A 27,935-nucleotide genomic window follows, 5' to 3' on the forward strand; every position below is an offset into this window, starting at 1 on the left:
CTACTGTGGATATATTATGGGATAGCAGAGCTCACTGCTATTGTCTACTGTGGATATATTATGGGATAGCAGAGCTCATTGCTATTATCTACTGTGGATATATTATGGGATAGCAGAGCTCACTGCTATTGTCTACTGTGGATATATTATGGGATAGCAGAGCTCATTGCTATTATCTACTGTGGATATATTATGGGTAGCATATTGCTATTGTCTTATTACAGATTGAAAGAGCTCGTCTAATACATGAGAATGAAGAGAGATTTGAAACACAATCACAACGATATGAAGAAAGAATTATTGAATTACACAGTGTCATTGCAGAGCTGAACAAAAAGATTGATAGATCACAGGGGAATGTTATCAGGTGAGTGAGCCCTCTATAGTCAGAATAGAGAAACATTAACTCTACTGCAGAGCTACAGTGTCATATTACAGATGTCAGTAGATGTTATTTCCAGCAGAAATGAAAATTCTTTTATCTCAAAGTAACTCAATGACCCACCTCAGACAAACTTTCCCTTGCCCAAGATGTGCATTTTTTTGTTAGCACCGCCATCAAGTTTGTAATAAGACGTGTTTGGAAGGCAGGGCAAACTGTACTCTGATTTATACAACTCAGCTCAGCCAATAAAATTCCATGATACGAGATGAACATGTTAACCATTACACCATTGCATTAGGTCTTTATTCCTGTGAGTTACTCTGTATTAGAATGCTACTCCCTAATTTCAATTATTTCTATATTTCCATCTGACAATAAAACATTTTATTCTCTGTAGGGAAGAAGATGAGTTCTCTCAGTCAGCTTCCACACCACCAAGCAATATCAGTAACAGTGGAGGAAGTTGTAGTGCAAGTTGTCAGAATAGCAGTGATACTGTGCCCATTGGTGAGTACATGAACTACAATAATAGCTCATTTATAATGCATGGTGACACATGATGTTATTTCACCATGCTGTAAGACATCACATTGTGGTGACCAATCACGATACAGAATTAAATTCACAAGGATTTTTAAAGTGTAAAATGTTATATGGGTGATAACACCAAACCAAATATTGGAATTGATTTTCGCTGAAAGGATTTTTTGGGTGTTTTGAATGGAATTTATTTTCACTGATTTTTGAAAAGTTGAATGTAAAATAAGAAAAAGGGGTAAATTCACTGGATTTTATTTTCACTGAATCATTCCTTCAATTGAAAATAACGAAAATTAATTCCAAGCAAAAATAAATTTTACAGTACCGTGCCATGGCCAAGGAAGTGTTGACCAGTTTAACAATGATGGGAATTCTGACCATGTAGATTTTGTGGTCTACCATGGTAGTTAATAGTTGGCCATTAATTATCATATAACATGTATTACCTGGCCTTGTAACACTATGGGAAGTGCTGCTCTCATATCATGGCAATAATATCCTTTATCACGCTCGGCTTTCACCAATCAAAACAAAATGTTTGAGGTCACGCTGTGGTAAAATTGTAATTACACCTATAAGGTATATGATAAAACCTTTATGGACTGGATACGACTTTTGCTGCCTTTGCAAGCTTGGACACTTCTGTCTCACAACATCAAGCTGCAAAACAATATCCAGTCCATAGAGAATAATGCTGTGGTCACATTGATAATTGATGGTTGTCATAGATACGCAGTGGTCACATATCTTGTATGATTTCAGAACACTGTAATGATCTGAATGCAGAGCTTTCGCGAGTTGTGGGCGTCTTGGAACATGCCATTGATTACCGTAAAAACAACGATAACTACCGACAAAATATAAACAGAGTTGATGAACAGGTGGAGCAACTTACATCAGCAAGTGAAACTATTGAACAGAGAGCATTACAGGTAGGTGTATAGTTTTCATCTATCTCTCCTGTCATGTTACTATGGCAACACTTTGTTGGCATCCCAATTATCAAAACTTTAAAATTCTCACCAATAATAAAATATATGAAAAAAGTTTACTGAATAGATATTTTTAATTAAAATTTGAAAATGAAATTAAAAAAAAATAGGATCTTATTTTAATCAGATTGATTGCCGAGTGTGTTGTTATAGTACCATTAGACCTATACATTTTGTTTTTGCTGTATTATTTTTAACATTTTCGTTGAAGAAAAGTAGACGTGACTCAATACTGAAGATGACAGCAGAGCTATTCATATGTCTGCCCATCACATATTTTGTTGTTAAAACTACTAGTATGATTGATTTGATTATTGGTGTGGGGTTAAAGGTCAACTCAGTAATTATATCATGATTTTCCATGTGAGAACCATGTGGTCTGTGTACATGTCGTTACACATATTCAAATACTAAATTGATAATAGGTTGTAGCAAAACATTTGGTTATATTGAATAATTAACAATTACTGTAAAAAATAATTAATTATTCATTAGATTATAATTTCACTATTTTCATTGAATTGAACTAAAATCCAAATAAATCTGCGTGCACATGTCAAATTACAATAGAATTATTTGTTTCCCTGGAACTAGTTTCTTTTTCAAATTTATAAACTTTAAAACCTAGTGAATTATGTTCAAAAATATTAAAATTAAATGTTACTGAAAATAAATGGTTTTACAGATACCACCTCCACCTATTTTGAGTTACCCTGACATGTAGGCGTAAGTGTAGCGTCTTTGCCGGCCAAACAGAATGCCTGACAGAATTGATCAATACTGCGAATTCAAACAGTTTACGCCTTCTTGCAATGAGTTTCATTTTGGTGGTCATGGTAACACCATCAATCAAAGCTGTGTTTGCATTGTCAGCAAAAAACATGGACTGTTTTCAACAAGATGATAAACATTGGGTGGAAATTTGCCAACATCTTTTCACAAATTATGTCAACAAATAAATAAACTCCTTGTTGGTTGTCACTATCTTACATTCCTGCAATTTGGTTGGTGCCAACAAAAAATTGGGGGGAGTGAAAAACTACATGGTTCTGTCAGGCGTGTGTTGGGTTTGGAGCATCATAGAGGGCGCAACTCACGTGAGCTTGTCAGGCTAATTTTGAGTGTGTATTATTGTACAGGCTGTCAGAGATGTTGAGTCATTGCAGTTTGCCGTCAACGATACAACGGACGTTGTCGGTGATTGCTGCGGATGTCACTGCCAAGTAGAAAATATACAACAAGAACTCACAGTTATTAAAGAAGAAAATGAAACTCTCAACTCAACGCTGTGTCAACAAGAGGAAGACATAAGTAAACTAAAATGCAGCATGGTTGGGGTACGAGACGATAGAGACAGACTCCGGAGAAAGGTGTGTATTCTTTGCATATTTATTCCCCATTTAGGTTTTATTCACCCAATATCATTTCTCAGACATGATTTAGTTCATAGTTGGTACAAGTAATGTTTTGCATATACACATTGAGTTGTTATTTGTTTTATTAGCTCCGCTGTCGACGAAGTCACGCGAAGCTTATGGTATTACTGATTGTCTGTCGGCGTCCGTCTGTGCTTTCGCCGTCTTCAACTTTACATTTTCGACTTCTTCTTAAAAACCACAAACTGTATAGCTGTGAAACTTTCTAGGAAGGTACCTTGGGTGGTTCTCTCTCAGATTTGTTCATTTCGTGTGGATATGTTCAATTGTCTTATTTATAGTGAATATTTTTGTCATTTTTGGTCAAAAATGCTATTTTTGACTTCTTCTTGAAAACCGCTAGCCTGAATGCTTTGATACTTGGTATGTAGGTACCTTGGGTGGACCCCTCTCATTTTGTGATGATATCTTCAATTCTCTAATTTTCATGAATATTTTGTCATTTTTGGTAAAAAGTTTTATTTTCGACTTCTTGTTAAAAACCGCAAGTCTGATTGCTTTGATATTGTATATACTACATAGGTACTACAGGTAGACCTTTCTCAGATTTGTTCATTTTGTGATGATTTTGTTCTTCAATTATCTAATTTTAATGAATATTTTTGATAAAAAGTTATAAAAAGTCTCATTGCTTTAATACTATACATATTGTTCATTTTCTGATGATATCTTCAGTTTTTTAATTGAAATGTGGGTTGCTAACAGCAGAGCTATCTCAGCCGACAGGCTGCTAGTTGATTAAATAAAGTCTGTCTGGTTTAGACTAATGTACAGATACATTCCATCCTTGGACAAAAATCATTTGTAAAATTTGGTATACACTCTGTTTTATGCGCCTATTTTGATCTGATAACCCTTGCAATCAAAAAATGTTTTTTTCGAGAATCAAGCTTTAGAGTTTAGTTGATGTCACACTTGAATCATTTGATTATTATTTTTGGTTTATTGTTAACTATTTTCTCAAAATCAATTTAGCGATTAGCATTCAATAATTTTTAATTTCCACAAGGCAAACATATTTTCATTAACTCAACTAAATTTGTTCTTGTTGCAACCCTACCATCTCATTATTTTCTGGACAAATATTAATCCATCCTTCGTATAAAGGCCACCTATTTATAAAAAACAAAAGAAAAACAGTTTAATGAAGTACCTTGTGAGGTCATTATACACATGTTTGACTGTACTTTGGGTGCTCACTATACACAGGTTTGACTACCTTGGGTGCTCACTATACACAGGTTTGACTACCTTGGGTGCTCACTATACACAGGTTTGACTACTTTGGGTGCTCACTATACACAGGTTTGACTACTTTGGGTGCTCACTATACACAGGTTTGACTAGTTTGGGTGCTCACTATACACAGGTTTGACTACTTTGGGTGCTCACTATACACAGGTTTGACTACTTTGGGTGATCACAATACACAGGTTTGACTACTTTGGGTACTCACTATACACAGGTTTGACTAGTTTGGGTGCTCACTATACACAGGTTTGACTACTTTGGGTGCTCACTATACACAGGTTTAACTACCTTGGGTGCTCACTATACACAGGTTTGACTACTTTGGGTGCTCACTATACACAGGTTTGACTACTTTGGGTGCTCACTATACACAGGTTTGACTACCTTGGGTGCTCACTATACACAGGTTTGACTACTTTGGGTACTCACTATACACAGGTTTGACTACCTTGGGTGCTCACTATACACAGGTTTGACTAGTTTGGGTGCTCACTATACACAGGTTTGACTAGTTTGGGTGCTCACTATACACAGGTTTGACTAGTTTGGGTGCTCACTATACACAGGTTTGACTACTTTGGGTGCTCACTATACACAGGTTTGACTACCTTGGGTGCTCACTATACACAGGTATGACTACTTTGGGTGCTCACTATACACAGGTTTGACTACTTTGGGTGCTCACTATACACAGGTTTGACTACTTTGGGTGCTCACTATACACAGGTTTGACTACCTTGGGTGCTCACTATACACAGGTTTGACTACCTTGGGTGCTCACTATACACTGGTTTGACTACCTTGGGTGCTCACTATACACAGGTTTGACTACTTTGGGTGCTCACTATACACAGGTTTGACTACTTGGTGCTCACTATACACAGGTTTGACTACTTTGGGTGCTCACTATACACAGGTTTGACTACTTTGGGTGCTCACTATACACAGGTTTGACTACCTTGGGTGCTCACTATACACAGGTTTGACTACTTGTTGCTCACTATATACAGGTTTGACTACTTTGGGTGCTCACTATACACGGGTTTAACTACTTTGGGTGCTCACTATACACAGGTTTAACTACCTTGGGTGCTCACTATACACAGGTTTGACTACTTTGGGTGCTCACTATACACAGGTTTGACTACTTTGGGTGCTCACTATACACAGGTTTGACTACCTTGGGTGCTCACTATACACAGGTTTGACTACTTTGGGTACTCACTATACACAGGTTTGACTACCTTGGGTGCTCACTATACACAGGTTTGACTAGTTTGGGTGCTCACTATACACAGGTTTGACTACTTGGTGCTCACTATACACAGGTTTGACTACTTTGGGTGCTCACTATACACAGGTTTGACTACTTTGGGTGCTCACTATACACAGGTTTGACTACTTTGGGTGCTCACTATACACAGGTTTGACTAGTTTTGGTGCTCACTATACACAGGTTTGACTACTTTGGGTGCTCACTATACACAGGTTTGACTACTTGGTGCTCACTATATACAGGTTTGACTACTTTGGGTGCTCACTATACACAGGTTTGACTACTTTGGGTGCTCACTATACACAGGTTTGACTACTTTGGGTGCTCACTATACACAGGTTTGACTACCTTGGGTGCTCACTATACACAGGTTTGACTACCTTGGGTGCTCACTATACACTGGTTGACTACCTTGGGTGCTCACTATACACAGGTTTGACTACTTTGGGTGCTCACTATACACAGGTTTGACTACTTGGTGCTCACTATACACAGGTTTGACTACTTTGGGTGCTCACTATACACAGGTTTGACTACCTTGGGTGCTCACTATACACAGGTTTGACTACTTGTTGCTCACTATATACAGGTTTGACTACTTTGTGCTCACTATACACAGGTTTAACTACTTTTGGTGCTCACTATACACAGGTTTAACTACTTTTGGTGCTCACTATACACAGGTTTGACTACTTTGGGTGCTCACTATACACAGGTTTGACTACTTTGGGTGTCACTATACACAGGTTTGACTACTTTGGGTGCTCACTATACACAGGTTTGACTACTTTGGGTGCTCACTATACACAGTTTTGATTAGTTTGGGTGCTCACTATACACAGGTTTGACTAGTTTGGGTGCTCACTATACACAGGTTTGACTACTTTGGGTGCTCACTATACACAGGTTTGACTAGTTTGGGTGCTCACTATACACAGGTTTGACTACTTTGGGTGCTCACTATACACAGGTTTGACTACTTTGGGTGCTCACTATACACAGGTTTGACTACTTTGGGTGCTCACTATACACAGGTTTGACTACCTTGGGTTCTCACTATACACAGGTTTGACTACTTTGGGTGCTCACTATACACAGGTTTGACTACTTTGGGTGCTCACTATACACAGGTTTGACTACTTTGGGTGCTCACTATACACAGGTTTGACTAGTTTGGGTGCTCACTATACACAGGTTTGACTACTTTGGGTGCTCACTATACACAGGTTTGACTACTTTGGGTGCTCACTATACACAGGTTTGACTACTTTGGGTGCTCACTATACACAGGTTTGACTACTTTGGATGCTCACTATATACAGGTTTGACTACTTTGGGTGCTCACTATACACAGGTTTGACTACTTTTGGTGCTCACTATACACAGGTTTGACTAGTTTGGGTGCTCACTATACACAGGTTTGACTACTTTGGGTGCTCACTATACACAGGTTTGACTACTTTGGGTGCTCACTATACACAGGTTTGACTACTTTGGGTGCTCACTATACACAGGGTTGACTACTTTGGGTGCTCACTATACACAGGTTTGACTACTTTGGGTGCTCACTATACACAGGTTTGACTACCTTGGGTGCTCACTATACACAGGTTTGACTACTTTGGGTGCTCACTATACACAGGGTTGACTACTTTTGGTGCTCACTATACACAGGTTTGACTAGTTTGGGTGCTCACTATACACAGGTTTGACTACTTTGGGTGCTCACTATACACAGGTTTGACTACTTTGGGTGCTCACTATACACAGGTTTGACTACCTTGGGTGCTCACTATACACAGGTTTGACTACTTTGGGTGCTCACTATACACAGGTTTGACTACTTTGGGTGCTCACTATACACAGGTTTGACTACTTTGGGTGCTCACTATACACAGGTTTGACTACTTTGGGTTCTCACTATACACAGGTTTGACTACTTTGGGTTCTCACTATACACAGGTTTGACTAGTTTGGGTGCTCACTATACACAGGTTTGACTACTTTGGGTGCTCACTATACACAGGTTTGACTACTTTGGGTGCTCACTATACACAGGTTTGACTACTTTGGGTGCTCACTATACACAGGTTTGACTACTTTGGGTGCTCGCTATACACAGGTTTGACTACTTTGGGTGCTCACTATACACAGGTTTGACAACCTTGGGTGCTCACTATACATAGGTTTGACTACCTTGGGTGCTCACTATACACAGGTTTGACTACTTTGGGTGCTCACTATACACAGGTTTGACTACTTTGGGTGCTCACTATACACAGGTTTGACTACCTTGGGTGCTCACTATACACAGGTTTGACTACTTTGGGTGCTCACTATACATAGGTTTGACTACTTTGGGTGCTCACTATACACAGGTTTGACTAGTTTGGGTGCTCACTATACACAGGTTTGACTAGTTTGGGTGCTCACTATACACAGGTTTGACTACCTTGGGTGCTCACTATACACAGGTTTGACTACCTTGGGTGCTCACTATACACAGGTTTGACTACTTTGGGTGCTCACTATACACAGGTTTAACTACTTTGGGTGCTCACTATACACAGGTTTGACTACTTTGGGTGCTCACTATACACAGGTTTGACTACCTTGGGTGCTCACTATACACAGGTTTGACTACTTTGGGTGCTCACTATACACAGGTTTGACTACTTTGGGTGCTCACTATACACAGGTTTGACTAGTTTGGGTGCTCACAATACACAGGTTTGACTACCTTGGGTGCTCACAATACACAGGTTTGACTGCCTTGGGTGCTCACTATACACAGGTTTGACTACTTTGGGTGCTCACTATACACAGGTTTGACTAGTTTGGGTGCTCACTATACACAGGTTTGACTACTTTGGGTGCTCACTATACACAGGTTTGACTACCTTGGGTGCTCACTATACACAGGTTTGACTAGTTTGGGTGCTCACTATACACAGGTTTGACTACCTTGGGTGCTCACTATACACAGGTTTGACTGTACTTTGGGTGCTCACTATACACAGGTTTGACTAGTTTGGGTGCTCACTATACACAGGTTTGACTACCTTGGGTGCTCACTATACACAGGTTTGACTAGTTTGGGTGCTCACTATACACAGGTTTGACTACTTTGGGTGCTCACTATACACAGGTTTGACTAGTTTGGGTGCTCACTATACACAGGTTTGACTGTACTTTGGGTGCTCACTATACACAGGTTTGACTACCTTGGGTGCTCACTATACACAGGTTTGACTAGTTTGGGTGCTCACTATACACAGGTTTGACTACTTTGGGTGCTCACTATACACAGGTTTGACTAGTTTGGGTGCTCACTATACACAGGTTTGACTGTACTTTGGGTGCTCACTATACACAGGTTTGACTACCTTGGGTGCTCACTATACACAGGTTTGAACTATATAATCCATTTCTATTTCAGGTTAGAGAACTGCAAACAAGAATACAGGAATCCAGCAGTAGTGGTAAACCAATGTTGTCACCAGCCAATGCAAGGACAGGTCCATCAAATCAACCACGGCCGTCACAAATTAATCCCAGTACGGGTGAAATCAGCACTTCCAGTAGCGATGCACGAGGTGATTTGCCTGTTGCAAAAATTGCTGAGAGAGTGAAACTTAAACCCACAAGGTCAGAAAGTGCAAAGGTCGTCGCTGAAAGACAAGTAGTTGGACAGGAACTCAGTAACGTTGGGGTGAGCATTAATATTTGGCTAAATACCTCTATATATATATATATATATAGGTACTAGCATAAAGACACTTTGTTAAGCATTTTGGAAAACTGAAAAGCCTTTTTTCGGGACAACATACAATTTTTCCTGGACTTGCTAGGACTGATTTGTTAAAAGTTTGTAGAATACAAGTCCCACATGTGCATATTGATTTGTTTCATAGACACTTAACCATTTATCAGGCATGCCTTGGTTTATTTTATTATTACTTGAAAAGAATATTACATGTGATAGGGTGTTGCATTTAATCTGACAAATATGTCAACCTTTGTCCTAACACATCTGAACCTTTGACCTAACACATATGTCAACATTTGTCCTAACACATTAACCTTTGACCTAACACATATGTCAACCTTTGTCCTAACACATATGTCAACATTTGTCCTAACACATATTAACCTTTGACCTAACACATATGTCAACCTTTGACCTAACATATATGTCAACCTTTGACCTAACACATATTAACCTTTGACCTAACACATATGTCAACATTTGTCCTAACACATCTGAACCTTTGACCTAACACATATGTCAACATTTGTCCTAACACATATTAACCTTTGTCCTAACACATATTAACCTTTGACCTAACACATATGTCAACCTTTGTCCTAACGCATATGTCAACATTTGTCCTAACACATGTTAATCTTTGACCTAACATATATGTCAACCTTTGACCTAACACATATGTCAACCTTTGTCCTAACACATCTTAACCTTTGACCTTGTAGGCAACAAATGCAAAGATAGCTGAACATCTGGTACACTCATTGCAGGACTGTTCCAATGTCCAGGAAATATTCCAGACTCTTTATTCACATGGATCAGCGATATCGGAAGGAAAAATACGGGAATTTGAAGTGGAAATGGAAAGACTGAACAGTAAAATAGAACATTTAAAATCCATGAATGACTTGTTGCAGTTAACATTGGAGGAAAGTAAAGCGAACGCTGACAGACTAACAATGCTTGTAGGCAAATATGAAAGTAACAATACAGCTTTGCATATGGCTGTGAATTACAGTGACCAGTGTTTGGAGACATATGATAGTTTGGTATTGTTGTTGGAAAGTGAGTTGCAAGTCATTCTGGGTAATTGTAGAGCAGCTGGACTGGGAACAACAGGTACTGTAAAATACTTTATTTTCACTGACATTTAATTTCATTATTTTCATGTTTTGAGATTATATAATGTGTTTTAATATGTCAAGGAAACAATGAGTTTTATTGTTATTTTACATGTTCATGTAGATTTAATTTAGCGGATTTCAAATAATTAATGCATTTACGTAATTTCATTTCATTTATATTTGCTAGTTCCTGCCTTAAGTGTCATGGCGCACAAAGCCATGCAGGGCCAGTAACTAGTTTATGATTGGTTTATCATGTTCTCATTATCTCCCTTGGTTACCAGACTTATGGGGGCTTCTATATATAAAGCAGGGTTTCCCTTTTACTTTCGTGAATATAAAACTGTTTCAGTCAGAGTGAATGAGCATGGCTTTATTGCAGTATTACAGAGACATTTATACAGAACGGAACTTGGAATGTTTTCAAATTACTTAACTTAGTCACATGCAAATACTATTTACCTGCATCCTACTTTCCATTTGCAAGGCATGCTGGGAACCAGCGAAGTCATTCATACTGTTACATGCTAGAGCGCCCTCTATTGTAGGTTTACAATTATATATTGTTTGTCTGTTGTCTCTCAAGATGGCTACCATCTAGGTACATACGGTATATTAGTTTGTTGAAAGCTAATTGACAAGCTTAATTCATTACTGACACTACTTTAATGAGCTGTTTAGACAGAATGTCATAATGATATGTAAAGCCAAAATCAGTCAAGAGTAATAGAAATGTTTGTTTGCACATATTTAGTGTTGCCTGGCACAAAAACATTAAAAAATAAAATGTTTGTTTTATGTTTCACAGAATTTTTTCAAAAGCATAAATGTTGAATTTATATATTCTGGATAATAATGATAAATGCAAATTTAAAGAAAAATGAAAATTGCATAATTTTTAAATGAGAAGCAAAATTTCTTATCCTGTTTCTATTGTATGTGAAAATGTATAAAGGTTCTATTTGTTTTGGGGTCTATGCTGCGTATATACCCGTAATGCTGTCAACTAATCTCAAGTACTTTAGTATAGGTCTGGTTTATTCAAGAAGCGATGAAACTAAAAAAAAGAGGAAAGTGTAGAAAGTACACTGTCAATAAATATGGCAGCCTGAATACATTTGTACAGCATTACATGTAGTAGTTCTGCATACATTTGTACAGCATTACACATAGTAGTTCTGAATACATTTGTACAGCATTACACGTAGTAGTTCTGAATACATTTGTACAGCATTACACATAGTAGTTCTGCATACATTTGTACAGCATTACACATAGTAGTTCTGAATACATTTGTACAGCATTACACGTAGTAGTTCTGAATACATTTGTACAGCATTACACGTAGTAGTTCTGAATACATTTGTACAGCATTACACGTAGTAGTTCTGAATACATTTGTACAGCATTACACATAGTAGTTCTGCATACATTTGTACAGCATTACACGTAGTAGTTCTGAATACATTTGTACAGCATTACACATAGTAGTTCTGCATACATTTGTACAGCATTACACATAGTAGTTCTGAATACATTTGTACAGCATTACACGTAGTAGTTCTGAATACATTTGTACAGCATTACACATAGTAGTTCTGCATACATTTGTACAGCATTACACGTAGTAGTTCTGAATACATTTGTACAGCATTACACGTAGTAGTTCTGAATACATTTGTACAGCATTACACGTAGTAGTTCTGAATACATTTGTACAGCATTACACGTAGTAGTTCTGCATACATTTGTACAGCATTACACGTAGTAGTTCTGAATACATTTGTACAGCATTACACGTAGTAGTTCTGAATACATTTGTACAGCATTACACATAGTAGTTCTGCATACATTTGTACAGCATTACACGTAGTAGTTCTGCACACATTGAAAATTCAAGAATAAGAGATGATTGAAACATCAAATAAACATGACCTCTGACCCTAACGAAAACAACAGGAACTGAGGGCTCTATATCAAATCTAGAGAAACTAGTGTACAGCTTTCTATTTACAGAAATAATCTCAGTCAGTGTGTAGCCTGACAAGGTCGTGTGAGTTGCGCCCTCTATGGTGCTCCAAACCCAACACACGCCAGACAAAACAATGTAGTTTTTCACTTCCCTTGACGATTTTTGTCAGTACTAATAAAATTGCAGGAACATCAGATAGTGACAGCCATCAACGAGTAACCATTCACGGCAAAGTTTATTTGTTTGTTGACAGCCCAATGTTTATCATCTTGTTGAAAACAGTCTGTGATTTTAGCCAGCAATGCAAACACGACTTTGATTGACGGTGTTAGAATGACCACCAAAATGTATAATGTACTCATTGCAGAGGTTTGATGTTGGTCAGCCACTCACATCTATATGTCAGGTTGGGAGGTTAAATCATATAATCGGACAAATCAAACAAAATGTTACAAAAAAACAAAATGTAATTTTTAGTCCAACTAATTTTAATTTTTGTCTGTTGCACAAAAAGGAGATAACTCTCTTGGTGATGAACACGAAGAAACAACGACCATGTTGAAGCGTGTCCATGACAACCGTAGAGCAGCAGAAAACATGGCTAAGTCACTGCTACAAAGATTGGATAGGAGTTGTGGTGCAATAGTTTGTCATGTACCAGGCTGTACATTGCAACCATGGGAAGATCTATCATCACATAGCCACACAAGGTAATTCTGTCATCACATTGCCACACAAGGTAATTCTATCATCACATAGCCACACAAGGTAATTCTATCATCACATAGCCACACAAGGTAATTCTGTCATCACATAGCCACACAAGGTAATTCTGTCATCACATAGCCACACAAGGTAATTCTATCATCACATAGCCACACAAGGTAATTCTATCATCACATAGCCACACAAGGTAATTCTATCATCACATAGCCACACAAGGTAATTCTGTCATCACATAGCCACACAAGGTAATTCTGTCATCACATAGCCACACAAGGTAATTCTATCATCACATAGCCACACAAGGTAATTCTATCATCACATAGCCACACAAGGTAATTCTGTCATCACATAGCCACACAAGGTAATTCTATCATCACATAGCCACACAAGGTAATTCTATCATCACATAGCCACACAAGGTAATTCTGTCATCACATAGCCACACAAGGTAATTCTATCATCACATAGCCACACAAGGTAATTCTATCATCACATAGCCACACAAGGTAATTCTATCATCACATAGCCACACAAGGTAATTCTGTCATCACATAGCCACACAAGGTAATTCTATCATCACATAGCCACACAAGGTAATTCTATCATCACATAGCCACACAAGGTAATTCTATCATCACATAGCCACACAAGGTAATTCTATCATCACATAGCCACACAAGGTAATTCTATCATCACATAGCCACACAAGGTAATTCTGTCATCACATAGCCACACAAGGTAATTCTGTCATCACATAGCCACACAAGGTAATTCTATCATCACATAGCCACACAAGGTAATTCTATCATCACATAGCCACACAAGGTAATTCTGTCATCACATTGCCACACAAGGTAATTCTATCATCACATAGCCACACAAGGTAATTCTATCATCACATAGCCACACAAGGTAATTCTATCATCACATAGCCACACAAGGTAATTCTGTCATCACATAGCCACACAAGGTAATTCTATCATCACATAGCCACACAAGGTAATTCTATCATCACATAGCCACACAAGGTAATTCTATCATCACATAGCCACACAAGGTAATTCTATCATCACATAGCCACACAAGGTAATTCTATCATCACATAGCCACACAAGGTAATTCTATCATCACATAGCCACACAAGGTAATTCTATCATCACATAGCCACACAAGGTAATTCTGTCATCACATAGCCACACAAGGTAATTCTATCATCACATAGCCACACAAGGTAATTCTATCATCACATAGCCACACAAGGTAATTCTATCATCACATAGCCACACAAGGTAATTCTATCATCACATAGCCACACAAGGTAATTCTATCATCACATAGCCACACAAGGTAATTCTATCATCACATAGCCACACAAGGTAATTCTGTCATCACATAGCCAAACAAGGTAATTCTGTCATCACATAGCCACACAAGGTAATTCTATCATCACATAGCCACACAAGGTAATTCTGTCATCACATAGCCACACAAGGTAATTCTGTCATCACATAGCCACACAAGGTAATTCTATCATCACATAGCCACACAAGGTAATTCTATCATCACATAGCCACACAAGGTAATTCTATCATCACATAGCCACACAAGGTAATTCTGTCATCACATAGCCACACAAGGTAATTCTATCATCACATAGCCACACAAGGTAATTCTGTCATCACATTGCCACACAAGGTAATTCTATCATCACATAGCCACACAAGGTAATTCTGTCATCACATAGCCACACAAGGTAATTCTATCATCACATAGCCACACAAGGTAATTCTATCATCACATAGCCACACAAGGTAATTCTATCATCACATAGCCACACAAGGTAATTCTATCATAACATAGCCACACAAGGTAATTCTATCATCACATAGCCACACAAGGTAATTCTATCATCACATAGCCACACAAGGTAATTCTATCATCACATAGCCACACAAGGTAATTCTATCATCACATAGCCACACAAGGTAATTCTGTCATCACATAGCCAAACAAGGTAATTCTGTCATCACATAGCCACACAAGGTAATTCTATCATCACATAGCCACACAAGGTAATTCTGTCATCACATAGCCACACAAGGTAATTCTGTCATCACATAGCCACACAAGGTAATTCTATCATCACATAGCCACACAAGGTAATTCTGTCATCACATAGCCACACAAGGTAATTCTGTCATCACATAGCCACACAAGGTAATTCTGTCATCACATAGCCACACAAGGTAATTCTATCATCACATAGCCACACAAGGTAATTCTATCATCACATAGCCACACAAGGTAATTCTATCATCACATAGCCACACAAGGTAATTCTGTCATCACATAGCCACACAAGGTAATTCTATCATCACATAGCCACACAAGGTAATTCTATCATCACATAGCCACACAAGGTAATTCTGTCATCACATAGCCACACAAGGTAATTCTATCATCACATAGCCACACAAGGTAATTCTGTCATCACATAGCCACACAAGGTAATTCTGTCATCACATAGCCACACAAGGTAATTCTATCATCACATAGCCACACAAGGTAATTCTATCATCACATAGCCACACAAGGTAATTCTGTCATCACATAGCCACACAAGGTAATTCTATCATCACATAGCCACACAAGGTAATTCTATCATCACATAGCCACACAAGGTAATTCTGTCATCACATAGCCACACAAGGTAATTCTATCATCACATAGCCACACAAGGTAATTCTATCATCACATAGCCACACAAGGTAATTCTGTCATCACATAGCCACACAAGGTAATTCTATCATCACATAGCCACACAAGGTAATTCTATCATCACATAGCCACACAAGGTAATTCTATCATCACATAGCCACACAAGGTAATTCTATCATCACATAGCCACACAAGGTAATTCTATCATCACATAGCCACACAAGGTAATTCTATCATCACATAGCCACACAAGGTAATTCTATCATCACATAGCCACACAAGGTAATTCTATCATCACATAGCCACACAAGGTAATTCTATCATCACATAGCCACACAAGGTAATTCTATCATCACATAGCCACACAAGGTAATTCTATCATCACATAGCCACACAAGGTAATTCTGTCATCACATAGCCAAACAAGGTAATTCTGTCATCACATAGCCACACAAGGTAATTCTATCATCACATAGCCACACAAGGTAATTCTGTCATCACATAGCCACACAAGGTAATTCTGTCATCACATAGCCACACAAGGTAATTCTATCATCACATAGCCACACAAGGTAATTCTGTCATCACATAGCCACACAAGGTAATTCTGTCATCACATAGCCACACAAGGTAATTCTGTCATCACATAGCCACACAAGGTAATTCTATCATCACATAGCCACACAAGGTAATTCTATCATCACATAGCCACACAAGGTAATTCTATCATCACATAGCCACACAAGGTAATTCTGTCATCACATAGCCACACAAGGTAATTCTATCATCACATAGCCACACAAGGTAATTCTATCATCACATAGCCACACAAGGTAATTCTGTCATCACATAGCCACACAAGGTAATTCTATCATCACATAGCCACACAAGGTAATTCTATCATCACATAGCCACACAAGGTAATTCTGTCATCACATAGCCACACAAGGTAATTCTGTCATCACATAGCCACACAAGGTAATTCTATCATCACATAGCCACACAAGGTAATTCTGTCATCACATAGCCACACAAGGTAATTCTATCATCACATAGCCACACAAGGTAATTCTGTCATCACATAGCCACACAAGGTAATTCTATCATCACATAGCCACACAAGGTAATTCTATCATCACATAGCCACACAAGGTAATTCTATCATCACATAGCCACACAAGGTAATTCTATCATCACATAGCCACACAAGGTAATTCTGTCATCACATAGCCACACAAGGTAATTCTGTCATCACATAGCCACACAAGGTAATTCTATCATCACATAGCCACACAAGGTAATTCTATCATCACATAGCCACACAAGGTAATTCTATCATCACATAGCCACACAAGGTAATTCTGTCATCACATAGCCACACAAGGTAATTCTATCATCACATAGCCACACAAGGTAATTCTATCATCACATAGCCACACAAGGTAATTCTGTCATCACATAGCCACACAAGGTAATTCTATCATCACATAGCCACACAAGGTAATTCTGTCATCACATAGCCACACAAGGTAATTCTGTCATCACATAGCCACACAAGGTAATTCTATCATCACATAGCCACACAAGGTAATTCTATCATCACATAGCCACACAAGGTAATTCTGTCATCACATAGCCACACAAGGTAATTCTATCATCACATAGCCACACAAGGTAATTCTATCATCACATAGCCACACAAGGTAATTCTGTCATCACATAGCCACACAAGGTAATTCTATCATCACATAGCCACACAAGGTAATTCTATCATCACATAGCCACACAAGGTAATTCTGTCATCACATAGCCACACAAGGTAATTCTATCATCACATAGCCACACAAGGTAATTCTATCATCACATAGCCACACAAGGTAATTCTATCATCACATAGCCACACAAGGTAATTCTATCATCACATAGCCACACAAGGTAATTCTATCATCACATAGCCACACAAGGTAATTCTGTCATCACATAGCCACACAAGGTAATTCTATCATCACATAGCCACACAAGGTAATTCTGTCATCACATTGCCACACAAGGTAATTCTATCATCACATAGCCACACAAGGTAATTCTGTCATCACATAGCCACACAAGGTAATTCTATCATCACATAGCCACACAAGGTAATTCTATCATCACATAGCCACACAAGGTAATTCTATCATCACATAGCCACACAAGGTAATTCTATCATCACATAGCCACACAAGGTAATTCTATCATCACATAGCCACACAAGGTAATTCTATCATCACATAGCCACACAAGGTAATTCTATCATCACATAGCCACACAAGGTAATTCTATCATCACATAGCCACACAAGGTAATTCTGTCATCACATAGCCAAACAAGGTAATTCTGTCATCACATAGCCACACAAGGTAATTCTATCATCACATAGCCACACAAGGTAATTCTGTCATCACATAGCCACACAAGGTAATTCTGTCATCACATAGCCACACAAGGTAATTCTATCATCACATAGCCACACAAGGTAATTCTGTCATCACATAGCCACACAAGGTAATTCTGTCATCACATAGCCACACAAGGTAATTCTGTCATCACATAGCCACACAAGGTAATTCTATCATCACATAGCCACACAAGGTAATTCTATCATCACATAGCCACACAAGGTAATTCTATCATCACATAGCCACACAAGGTAATTCTGTCATCACATAGCCACACAAGGTAATTCTATCATCACATAGCCACACAAGGTAATTCTATCATCACATAGCCACACAAGGTAATTCTGTCATCACATAGCCACACAAGGTAATTCTATCATCACATAGCCACACAAGGTAATTCTGTCATCACATAGCCACACAAGGTAATTCTGTCATCACATAGCCACACAAGGTAATTCTATCATCACATAGCCACACAAGGTAATTCTATCATCACATAGCCACACAAGGTAATTCTGTCATCACATAGCCACACAAGGTAATTCTATCATCACATAGCCACACAAGGTAATTCTATCATCACATAGCCACACAAGGTAATTCTGTCATCACATAGCCACACAAGGTAATTCTATCATCACATAGCCACACAAGGTAATTCTGTCATCACATAGCCACACAAGGTAATTCTATCATCACATAGCCACACAAGGTAATTCTATCATCACATAGCCACACAAGGTAATTCTATCATCACATAGCCACACAAGGTAATTCTATCATCACATAGCCACACAAGGTAATTCTGTCATCACATAGCCACACAAGGTAATTCTGTCATCACATTGCCACACAAGGTAATTCTATCATCACATAGCCACACAAGGTAATTCTATCATCACATAGCCACACAAGGTAATTCTGTCATCACATTGCCACACAAGGTAATTCTATCATCACATAGCCACACAAGGTAATTCTATCATCACATAGCCACACAAGGTAATTCTGTCATCACATAGCCACACAAGGTAATTCTGTCATCACATAGCCACACAAGGTAATTCTGTCATCACATAGCCACACAAGGTAATTCTGTCATCACATAGCCACACAAGGTAATTCTGTCATCACATAGCCACACAAGGTAATTCTATCATCACATAGCCACACAAGGTAATTCTATCATCACATAGCCACACAAGGTAATTCTATCATCACATAGCCACACAAGGTAATTCTGTCATCACATAGCCACACAAGGTAATTCTATCATCACATAGCCACACAAGGTAATTCTATCATCACATAGCCACACAAGGTAATTCTGTCATCACATAGCCACACAAGGTAATTCTATCATCACATAGCCACACAAGGTAATTCTGTCATCACATAGCCACACAAGGTAATTCTGTCATCACATAGCCACACAAGGTAATTCTATCATCACATAGCCACACAAGGTAATTCTATCATCACATAGCCACACAAGGTAATTCTGTCATCACATAGCCACACAAGGTAATTCTATCATCACATAGCCACACAAGGTAATTCTATCATCACATAGCCACACAAGGTAATTCTGTCATCACATAGCCACACAAGGTAATTCTATCATCACATAGCCACACAAGGTAATTCTGTCATCACATAGCCACACAAGGTAATTCTATCATCACATAGCCACACAAGGTAATTCTATCATCACATAGCCACACAAGGTAATTCTATCATCACATAGCCACACAAGGTAATTCTATCATCACATAGCCACACAAGGTAATTCTATCATCACATAGCCACACAAGGTAATTCTGTCATCACATAGCCACACAAGGTAATTCTATCATCACATAGCCACACAAGGTAATTCTATCATCACATAGCCACACAAGGTAATTCTGTCATCACATAGCCACACAAGGTAATTCTATCATCACATAGCCACACAAGGTAATTCTGTCATCACATAGCCACACAAGGTAATTCTATCATCACATAGCCACACAAGGTAATTCTATCATCACATAGCCACACAAGGTAATTCTATCATCACATAGCCACACAAGGTAATTCTATCATCACATAGCCACACAAGGTAATTCTGTCATCACATAGCCACACAAGGTAATTCTGTCATCACATTGCCACACAAGGTAATTCTATCATCACATAGCCACACAAGGTAATTCTATCATCACATAGCCACACAAGGTAATTCTGTCATCACATTGCCACACAAGGTAATTCTATCATCACATAGCCACACAAGGTAATTCTATCATCACATAGCCACACAAGGTAATTCTGTCATCACATAGCCACACAAGGTAATTCTGTCATCACATAGCCACACAAGGTAATTCTGTCATCACATAGCCACACAAGGTAATTCTGTCATCACATAGCCACACAAGGTAATTCTGTCATCACATAGCCACACAAGGTAATTCTATCATCACATAGCCACACAAGGTAATTCTGTCATCACATAGCCACACAAGGTAATTCTATCATCACATAGCCACACAAGGTAATTCTGTCATCACATTGCCACACAAGGTAATTCTATCATCACATAGCCACACAAGGTAATTCTATCGTCACATAGCCACACAAGGTAATTCTGTCATCACATAGCCACACAAGGTAATTCTATCATCACATAGCCACACAAGGTAATTCTATCATCACATAGCCACACAAGGTAATTCTGTCATCACATTGCCACACAAGGTAATTCTGTCATCACATAGCCACACAAGGTAATGCTATCATATTGGTTTAATTTCATTTAAAATTGTCTTCTTCTTGTGATTACTGTAATTACAATTTTTATCTGATCATTTTCAAATTTGGGAATCTTTTCAATCACTATGAAATGTCAGTTCATTTTTTGTGTAGTTTTAGAAATAAAGGCTAAAATAAAACATATTTGTTAGACATAGAATTAAGTGGACATTTATAATGCTGATATTGCTATACAGATTTACTTGCATCTAATAGTATAATGACTAGTTTACTACATCACCTACCAGAAAATCTGTGGAAATAATAAATATCATTTGTTACTCGTTAGGCTTAATTACAGATTTAGTCCCCTGTTTATTGCAAGCTGACCCACAAAAAATATGAAAACTAGAAAACATTGCAATACAAGCCTATTTCTTAATTTAGAAGGAAATTAACAATTTTTTGCAAAAAAACAAAAGAAGCCATGTTTCCAGTTTAATTTTTTTTTTTATTTAAGAATCAGTGATAAGCAGCATACGTGAATTGTGAAAATTTTTATACTGAAAATCATTTTTATGAACAGAATATTGTCTTATTTATAAATATCAGAAAAACTCATTTGACATATTGATATAACTACAAATATAATGAAAAACTCATGAAAAACAACGTGCCAAATGACAAGGAATTATTTTTCATTTCAACTAAATGAAATGAAAGAAATAATGAAAATAATATATAATGAAAGTAATAACATCAAACATTTTGATCAATCAATTCAGTTTTATATAGTAACAACTCAGCACAGCACCATTTAGTAGACAACAAACAATTAGAATGCTGTATCGACATAGACTTCCTTCTTCAAACTCAGTTTTGTATTTCAATATTGTTTCCATGTTTACTTCTATCGGAATCACACCTAAAATATTTTAACACGGAATAATACATCTGTACCGTGTTTAGTTAGCTAATGCAATACTGCCCTCTGTGGTGTGATGTTTGTCAATCAACCACCTCATTGATTTTTGGCCAGAATTGTGCCCACCTAAATGTATTTTCTGTGCAAAATGTTTAGATTTATATTATTACATATTTTCAGGTCTTTTATACACAATTTTGCCATGAAAAGAAAAATTCATGCATTATTAGTTTGTATCCATTCGTTTGTTTGCTTGTTATTTAATCTATATTCTCAATGTAATAGTTTAGATATGTTTTAGCTCTATTGTCATCAGAGATGACTGAACAGAGCTAAAATGAATGGTTGTTATGATAATAAATATAATCGCTAAGTTGTTATTGTTATTTGTTTCAGTACAACAAGTTCAACAGCGAGTAGTTGTGATACGGAATTTACAAAAGATGATGAGCAGCGTTTAAAAGACTATATACAGCAGTTGAGAAACGACAAAGCGGCCGTACGTCTTACTCTCTTAGAATTAGAAAGTGTTCACATTGACTCGTTGAGTCAGGATATCTCAACACATCCTGAGAGTCAACGATTGGATTTAGAAAATGCTGTTCTTATTCAGGAGTTAAATGCAGTCAAGGTAGGTTATATATGCAAATTATATTTTTATTTACATAATGATCTAATTTGAAAAATGTTATGAAGTTGATGCATTGACCTGTATATATTATTTTTATAGCCAAATTATTATGAAAATATTTTGAAACAATGACCTTGAGTTATTAAAACAAATCCAAATGTTTGTAAAATGTGTTATTTTCGCTTAGAATTAATCTTCGCTATTTTCGTTGAAGGAATGATTCAGTGAAAATAAAGTCCAGCGAATATACCTTTTTTTTCACATATTTTACATTCAACTCATATTATCAAAGAATCTTAGAAGATTTGGCGAAAATCGGTTGTTTTTGGCATAAATGTATGGAAACGCAAGGGCAATAAGACTTGATTTTCAAGGATGTTTGTTGTTTGGATCGGACTGTTTCTTTTGTTTTGAGTTTGTTGTGAGTCTAGAAAAATAACAATGTTTTTTTTTAGTGAATATAGTATATGTTCTGTTTCAATACAGGATTTTGATATGCCAATCGGGCAATTTTAACAATTTCTTACTGAAGCGTCCCCTGTATAAATGGTCCTCTTCTCTCCAAAAATTGACAATGGTACTAGCTCAGAATGGACTCCTGTTCAGCGCGTCTTTGATTGTAGTAATGTTTACGCCACTGTACGAAAATATGCACACTTGCAAATTTGATAACATTCACTTGTGCAGGTTAGAATAGTGTGAATAGATGGAAATACCAGTTACATCAACCATGAAGATTGCTAGCCGGGGTAGCGTTATTTAATGTTCATTTCAATGCAATATGTCTACACTTGCGATTCTCAATTTCGATGTGTAAAATCATATCGCTGCCATGGACGGCGACGGCTGACAGACTGATTTGGTTCTGCGGATTGCTTAACACAAGAAACTAATTTTTAGGTTACTTTTTTTCTACTATTCTGACGTTTACTTGGTCTCATTTTGTATATACCAGTCAGACACTGACAGTAAGTAAGTAAACGAGATGAAACATAGTCAGCATGGGACTCTAAAACGAAATTTACATTACAATCTCATGCTTCCGAACAATCCGATATTGATGCTGGAGAACAAAGTATACAAGTACTGTCTACGATATACTGCAAAGTGGAAATAATATACATATTTAGCCATTGTTGATTTTTGTACAAAATTCCAAGAACACAAAACAAAACAAAAACAACTGCCGAGTACACCACACTGTCACTGTAGTCACACCATTAAGAAAAAAATACAACAACTGTGGAACTCATCGCAAATATAAATACAAAAAATGTCAGTGAATACAATATTTATAAAAACAAATCCTGCAGCCTCCATGGACAAGTTGACAAGCTCTAATATTGCAAAACTGCCAGTTGTGAACTGAACTTTAAATTTTATTAAGATTTCCATAAGAAGTTACACAGATCGAAAAAACTGAATGCATTATTAAGACAAAGAAAAATAATGCTTATTTGTCAAGGCTACATACTAAATTCTTATTTTGTGGGTATTTTTATGAGTGTACATTAAAATATGTATGCCTATTAAAATTAGCAAAACTTCAAATGTAAAGTGAGCAAAATTATCGAGAGTGATTTTTGGATTTGTTAAAAAAAATGCTGAAATGCTGTGACAATATCTAATTGGTGATGGGAATTGCCAAGCCAGTGTATAAAATAGTGAAAACAAATTTTTGTAAATATTACTGATCACGAAAGACACCAATCGCAAAGTGTCTTGTACAGTTTTTAAAATAAATGTCAAATTTATTTGCATACAAATTATTTACATAAATCTGAATAAACATTTCAAATTTGATATTTATGATGGTGAAGCTTGTAGATGCATAAATTGTTTTTATTATGTAAATATGTAGGGTCAATGGTCTTGAGTTATGAATAAAGACCAACATATATAATAAAGGTTGAATTCATTTACATAAAGGTCAGAGTTACTGGCAAACTAATTTTGCTAAAGTCAATAAAGAGTGGATTTATTTATTATAATTAAGGAATCTTTCACAGATGTTATTCCAAAATGAAATCTCATTGAGAGTGAGAGAAAGTCATGTGACTTGTTTTTCTGTCCCAAAAATAGTGTGCTTACTGTTTTAAATACCATAGAAACAGTGGAAACGATGATGATGATTTTGGGAGTCATGTGACTCTCACTCTCAATGAGATCTCAACGGCCATTTACAAATTTTGTTTATTGATGATGTGATAAATACTGTGATTTGCAGGAAGAAAAGGCTGAACTGAAAGCACAAAACTACCTTCTAGAGAAAGAGAAGAAAGCATTAGAATTAAAACTAAGTACGAGAGAAGCGCAGGAACAAGCATACCTGGTACACATAGAACACCTGAAGTCTGAGGTCAAGGAACAAGAACAGGTATGTACAGCTGAAAAGGTCAAATCATTTGCATAAACGGTACCATCATAACATATTTCAGTGTAGCAGACACCAGGGCAGGTGATGGCTACTTTCCATTCCATGAAAGCACCACAATAACTCAGTATTTTTATGACACACAGTCAATTATTGGTTAATTTGCATATTAAATTGTTGCGTTCTTGTATCAGCCATCAGAAAGGCCGATTACTTTGATATAATACATATAGGCACCTGAGCTGGACCTCTCTCAGTTTTGTTCATTTCGTGATGCTACTTCATATCTCTAATTTTGATGATTATTTTTGTCAGTTTTATTAATAATATTACGAGGATATCTCAAAGTATGACAAAGACATACAAAAAATTTTGAATAAAATCAGTGAAGTTCTTTGTGTGGAGTCCAGTCAAACCCTGGTGGCAGCAGTGTTTGTTTATCCTGTTAGAGGATGCTTATGTGTGTAAACATTCCATATTTGGAATTCACATTTCCGAATATGGTAGGATGAAAATACCTTGTAAAATACTGCAAAATTATGGCACGCTGTAACTTATGGCATTACGATGACAGATGTATAATAATATTATTTAATAAAATCATTTTTTTGCAAATTTTGATTGAAGCAGACATTGAACAAATTTACCAGACCATCGGGCATATATAAGTTTTAATTTGTACCTTGCTGGTTTTCTCAGGCATGCAGGCAATTGGTAATTTCAAGCACAGTATTTATACATGCATGCTTGTGATGTCATGCAGTGATGTGTTCTTGTTGAATTTTATTGCCTTTGAAATTAAGGGAATGGGTTTTTTTGTGTTAAGAGTAAATAATGTGTTGTTTTACAGGATGCAGGCATAGCAGGCACACCAGGCAGCACAACACCAGCCATTACACTAGCTGAGTTAAGTAACATGGAACTGCGGGACTCTGAGTCGGATCCTTCTGTACCACGGGACTTAGTGGAAGCTTACAAACGAGAGAAGAAATTAAAACTGAGGGTACAGGAGTTGGTATCTACGCTGGAAAAATTACAAAAAAATTCTGAGATGAGGCATCAACAGTCAGCTGAGTTTGTTGCTGATTTAAAACGGGCCAATAGGTGAGAGAACTATGTAATATTTTCTCCAATACATGTAACATTGTCACTACCGTAATACATGTAACATTGTTACCAATACATGTAACATTGTCACTGCCTAATACATGTAACATTGTTACCAATACATGTAACATTTTCCCCAATACATGTAATATTGTTACCAATACATGTCCATGTTTGTGTGTACATGTTTCAAATTCAGTGTACAACACCACTTGTAATGTGCTTTCTCTTGGTCACATATTGGTTGTTGCATGGAATTCATGATCCTTAAATTTGTGAAAACCAAATAGGGTTGACCCAAAACTATACCCTGGGTGAGTGTACCACAGACTTAATGGGAAGCTAAAGCCACTGTACCCTGGGTGAGTGTGCCACAGACTCAATGGGAGGTCAAAACCACTGTACCCTGGATGAGTGTGCCACAGACTCAATGGGAAGCTAAAGTCACTGTACCCTGGGTGAGTGTGCCACAGACTCAATGGGAGGTCAAAACCACTGTACCCTGGATGAGTGTGCCACAGACTCAATGGGAGGCTAAAGCCACTGTACCCTGGGTGAGTGTGCCACAGACTCAATGGGAGGTCAAAACCACTGTACCCTGGATGAGTGTGCCACAGACTCAATGGGAGGCTAAAGCCACTGTACCCTGGGTGAGTGTACCACAGACTCAATGGGAGGCTAAAGCCTCTGTACCCTGGATGAGTGTGCCACAGACTCAATGGGAGGTCAAAACCACTGTACCCTGGATGAGTGTGCCACAGACTCAATGGGAGGTCAAAACCACTGTACCCTGGGTGAGTGTGCCACAGACTCAATGGGAGGCTAAAGCCACTGTACCCTGGATGAGTGTGCCACAGACTCAATGGGAGGCTAAAGCCACTGTACCCTGGGTGAGTGTACCACAGACTCAATGGGAGGCTAAAGCCTCTGTACCCTGGATGAGTGTGCCACAGACTCAATGGGAAGTCAAAACCACTGTACCCTGGGTGAGTGTGCCACAGACTCAATGGAAGGTCAAAACCACTGTACCCTGGGTGAGTGTGCCACAGACTCAATGGGAGGTCAAAGCCACTGTACCCTGGGTGAGTGTACCACAGACTCAATGGGAGGTCAAAACCACTGTACCCTGGGTGAGTGTGTCATAGACTCAATGGGAAGCTAAAGCCACTGTACCCTGGGTGAGTGTGCCACAGACTCAATGGGAAGCTAAAGCCACTGTACCCTGGGTGAGTGTACCACAGACTCAATGGGAGGTCAAAGCCACTGTACCCTGGGTGAGTGTACCACAGACTCAATGGGAGGTCAAAACCACTGTACCCTGGGTGAGTGTGTCATAGACTCAATGGGAAGCTAAAGCCACTGTACCCTGGGTGAGTGTGCCACAGACTCAATTGGAAGCTAAAGCCACTGTACCCTGGGCGAGTGTACCACAGACTCAATGGGAAGCCCAAAGCCACTGTACCCTGGGTGAGTGTACCACAGACTCAATTGGGAGGTCAAAGCCACTGTGCCCTTGGTGAGTGTACCACAGACTC

At 37.9% G+C, this 27,935-nt stretch overlaps 1 protein-coding gene across 5 annotated transcripts in view; it reads left to right on the top strand.

The window, feature by feature from the left end:
• LOC102802512 (colorectal mutant cancer protein-like) overlaps positions 1-27,935 on the top strand; it is a 126,012-nt gene that overhangs the window by 93,095 nt on the left and 4,982 nt on the right. For all 5 annotated transcript variants that reach the window (XM_085494591.1, XM_085494594.1, XM_085494593.1 and 2 more), the window contains 10 exons: positions 225-367; positions 783-892; positions 1,688-1,857; positions 3,057-3,287; positions 9,320-9,592; positions 10,372-10,765; positions 13,257-13,452; positions 22,685-22,919; positions 25,147-25,296; positions 26,144-26,397. In XM_085494591.1, coding sequence (XP_085350717.1) covers positions 225-367; positions 783-892; positions 1,688-1,857; positions 3,057-3,287; positions 9,320-9,592; positions 10,372-10,765; positions 13,257-13,452; positions 22,685-22,919; positions 25,147-25,296; positions 26,144-26,397 — 2,156 coding nt within the window. The remainder of the gene's footprint in view (positions 1-224; positions 368-782; positions 893-1,687; positions 1,858-3,056; positions 3,288-9,319; positions 9,593-10,371; positions 10,766-13,256; positions 13,453-22,684; positions 22,920-25,146; positions 25,297-26,143; positions 26,398-27,935) is intronic.

The sequence above is a fragment of the Saccoglossus kowalevskii genome, chromosome 20 (genome assembly GCF_978046115.1).
Source record: "Saccoglossus kowalevskii chromosome 20, keSacKowa6.1, whole genome shotgun sequence".
Classification (NCBI taxonomy): Eukaryota; Metazoa; Hemichordata; class Enteropneusta; family Harrimaniidae; genus Saccoglossus; species Saccoglossus kowalevskii.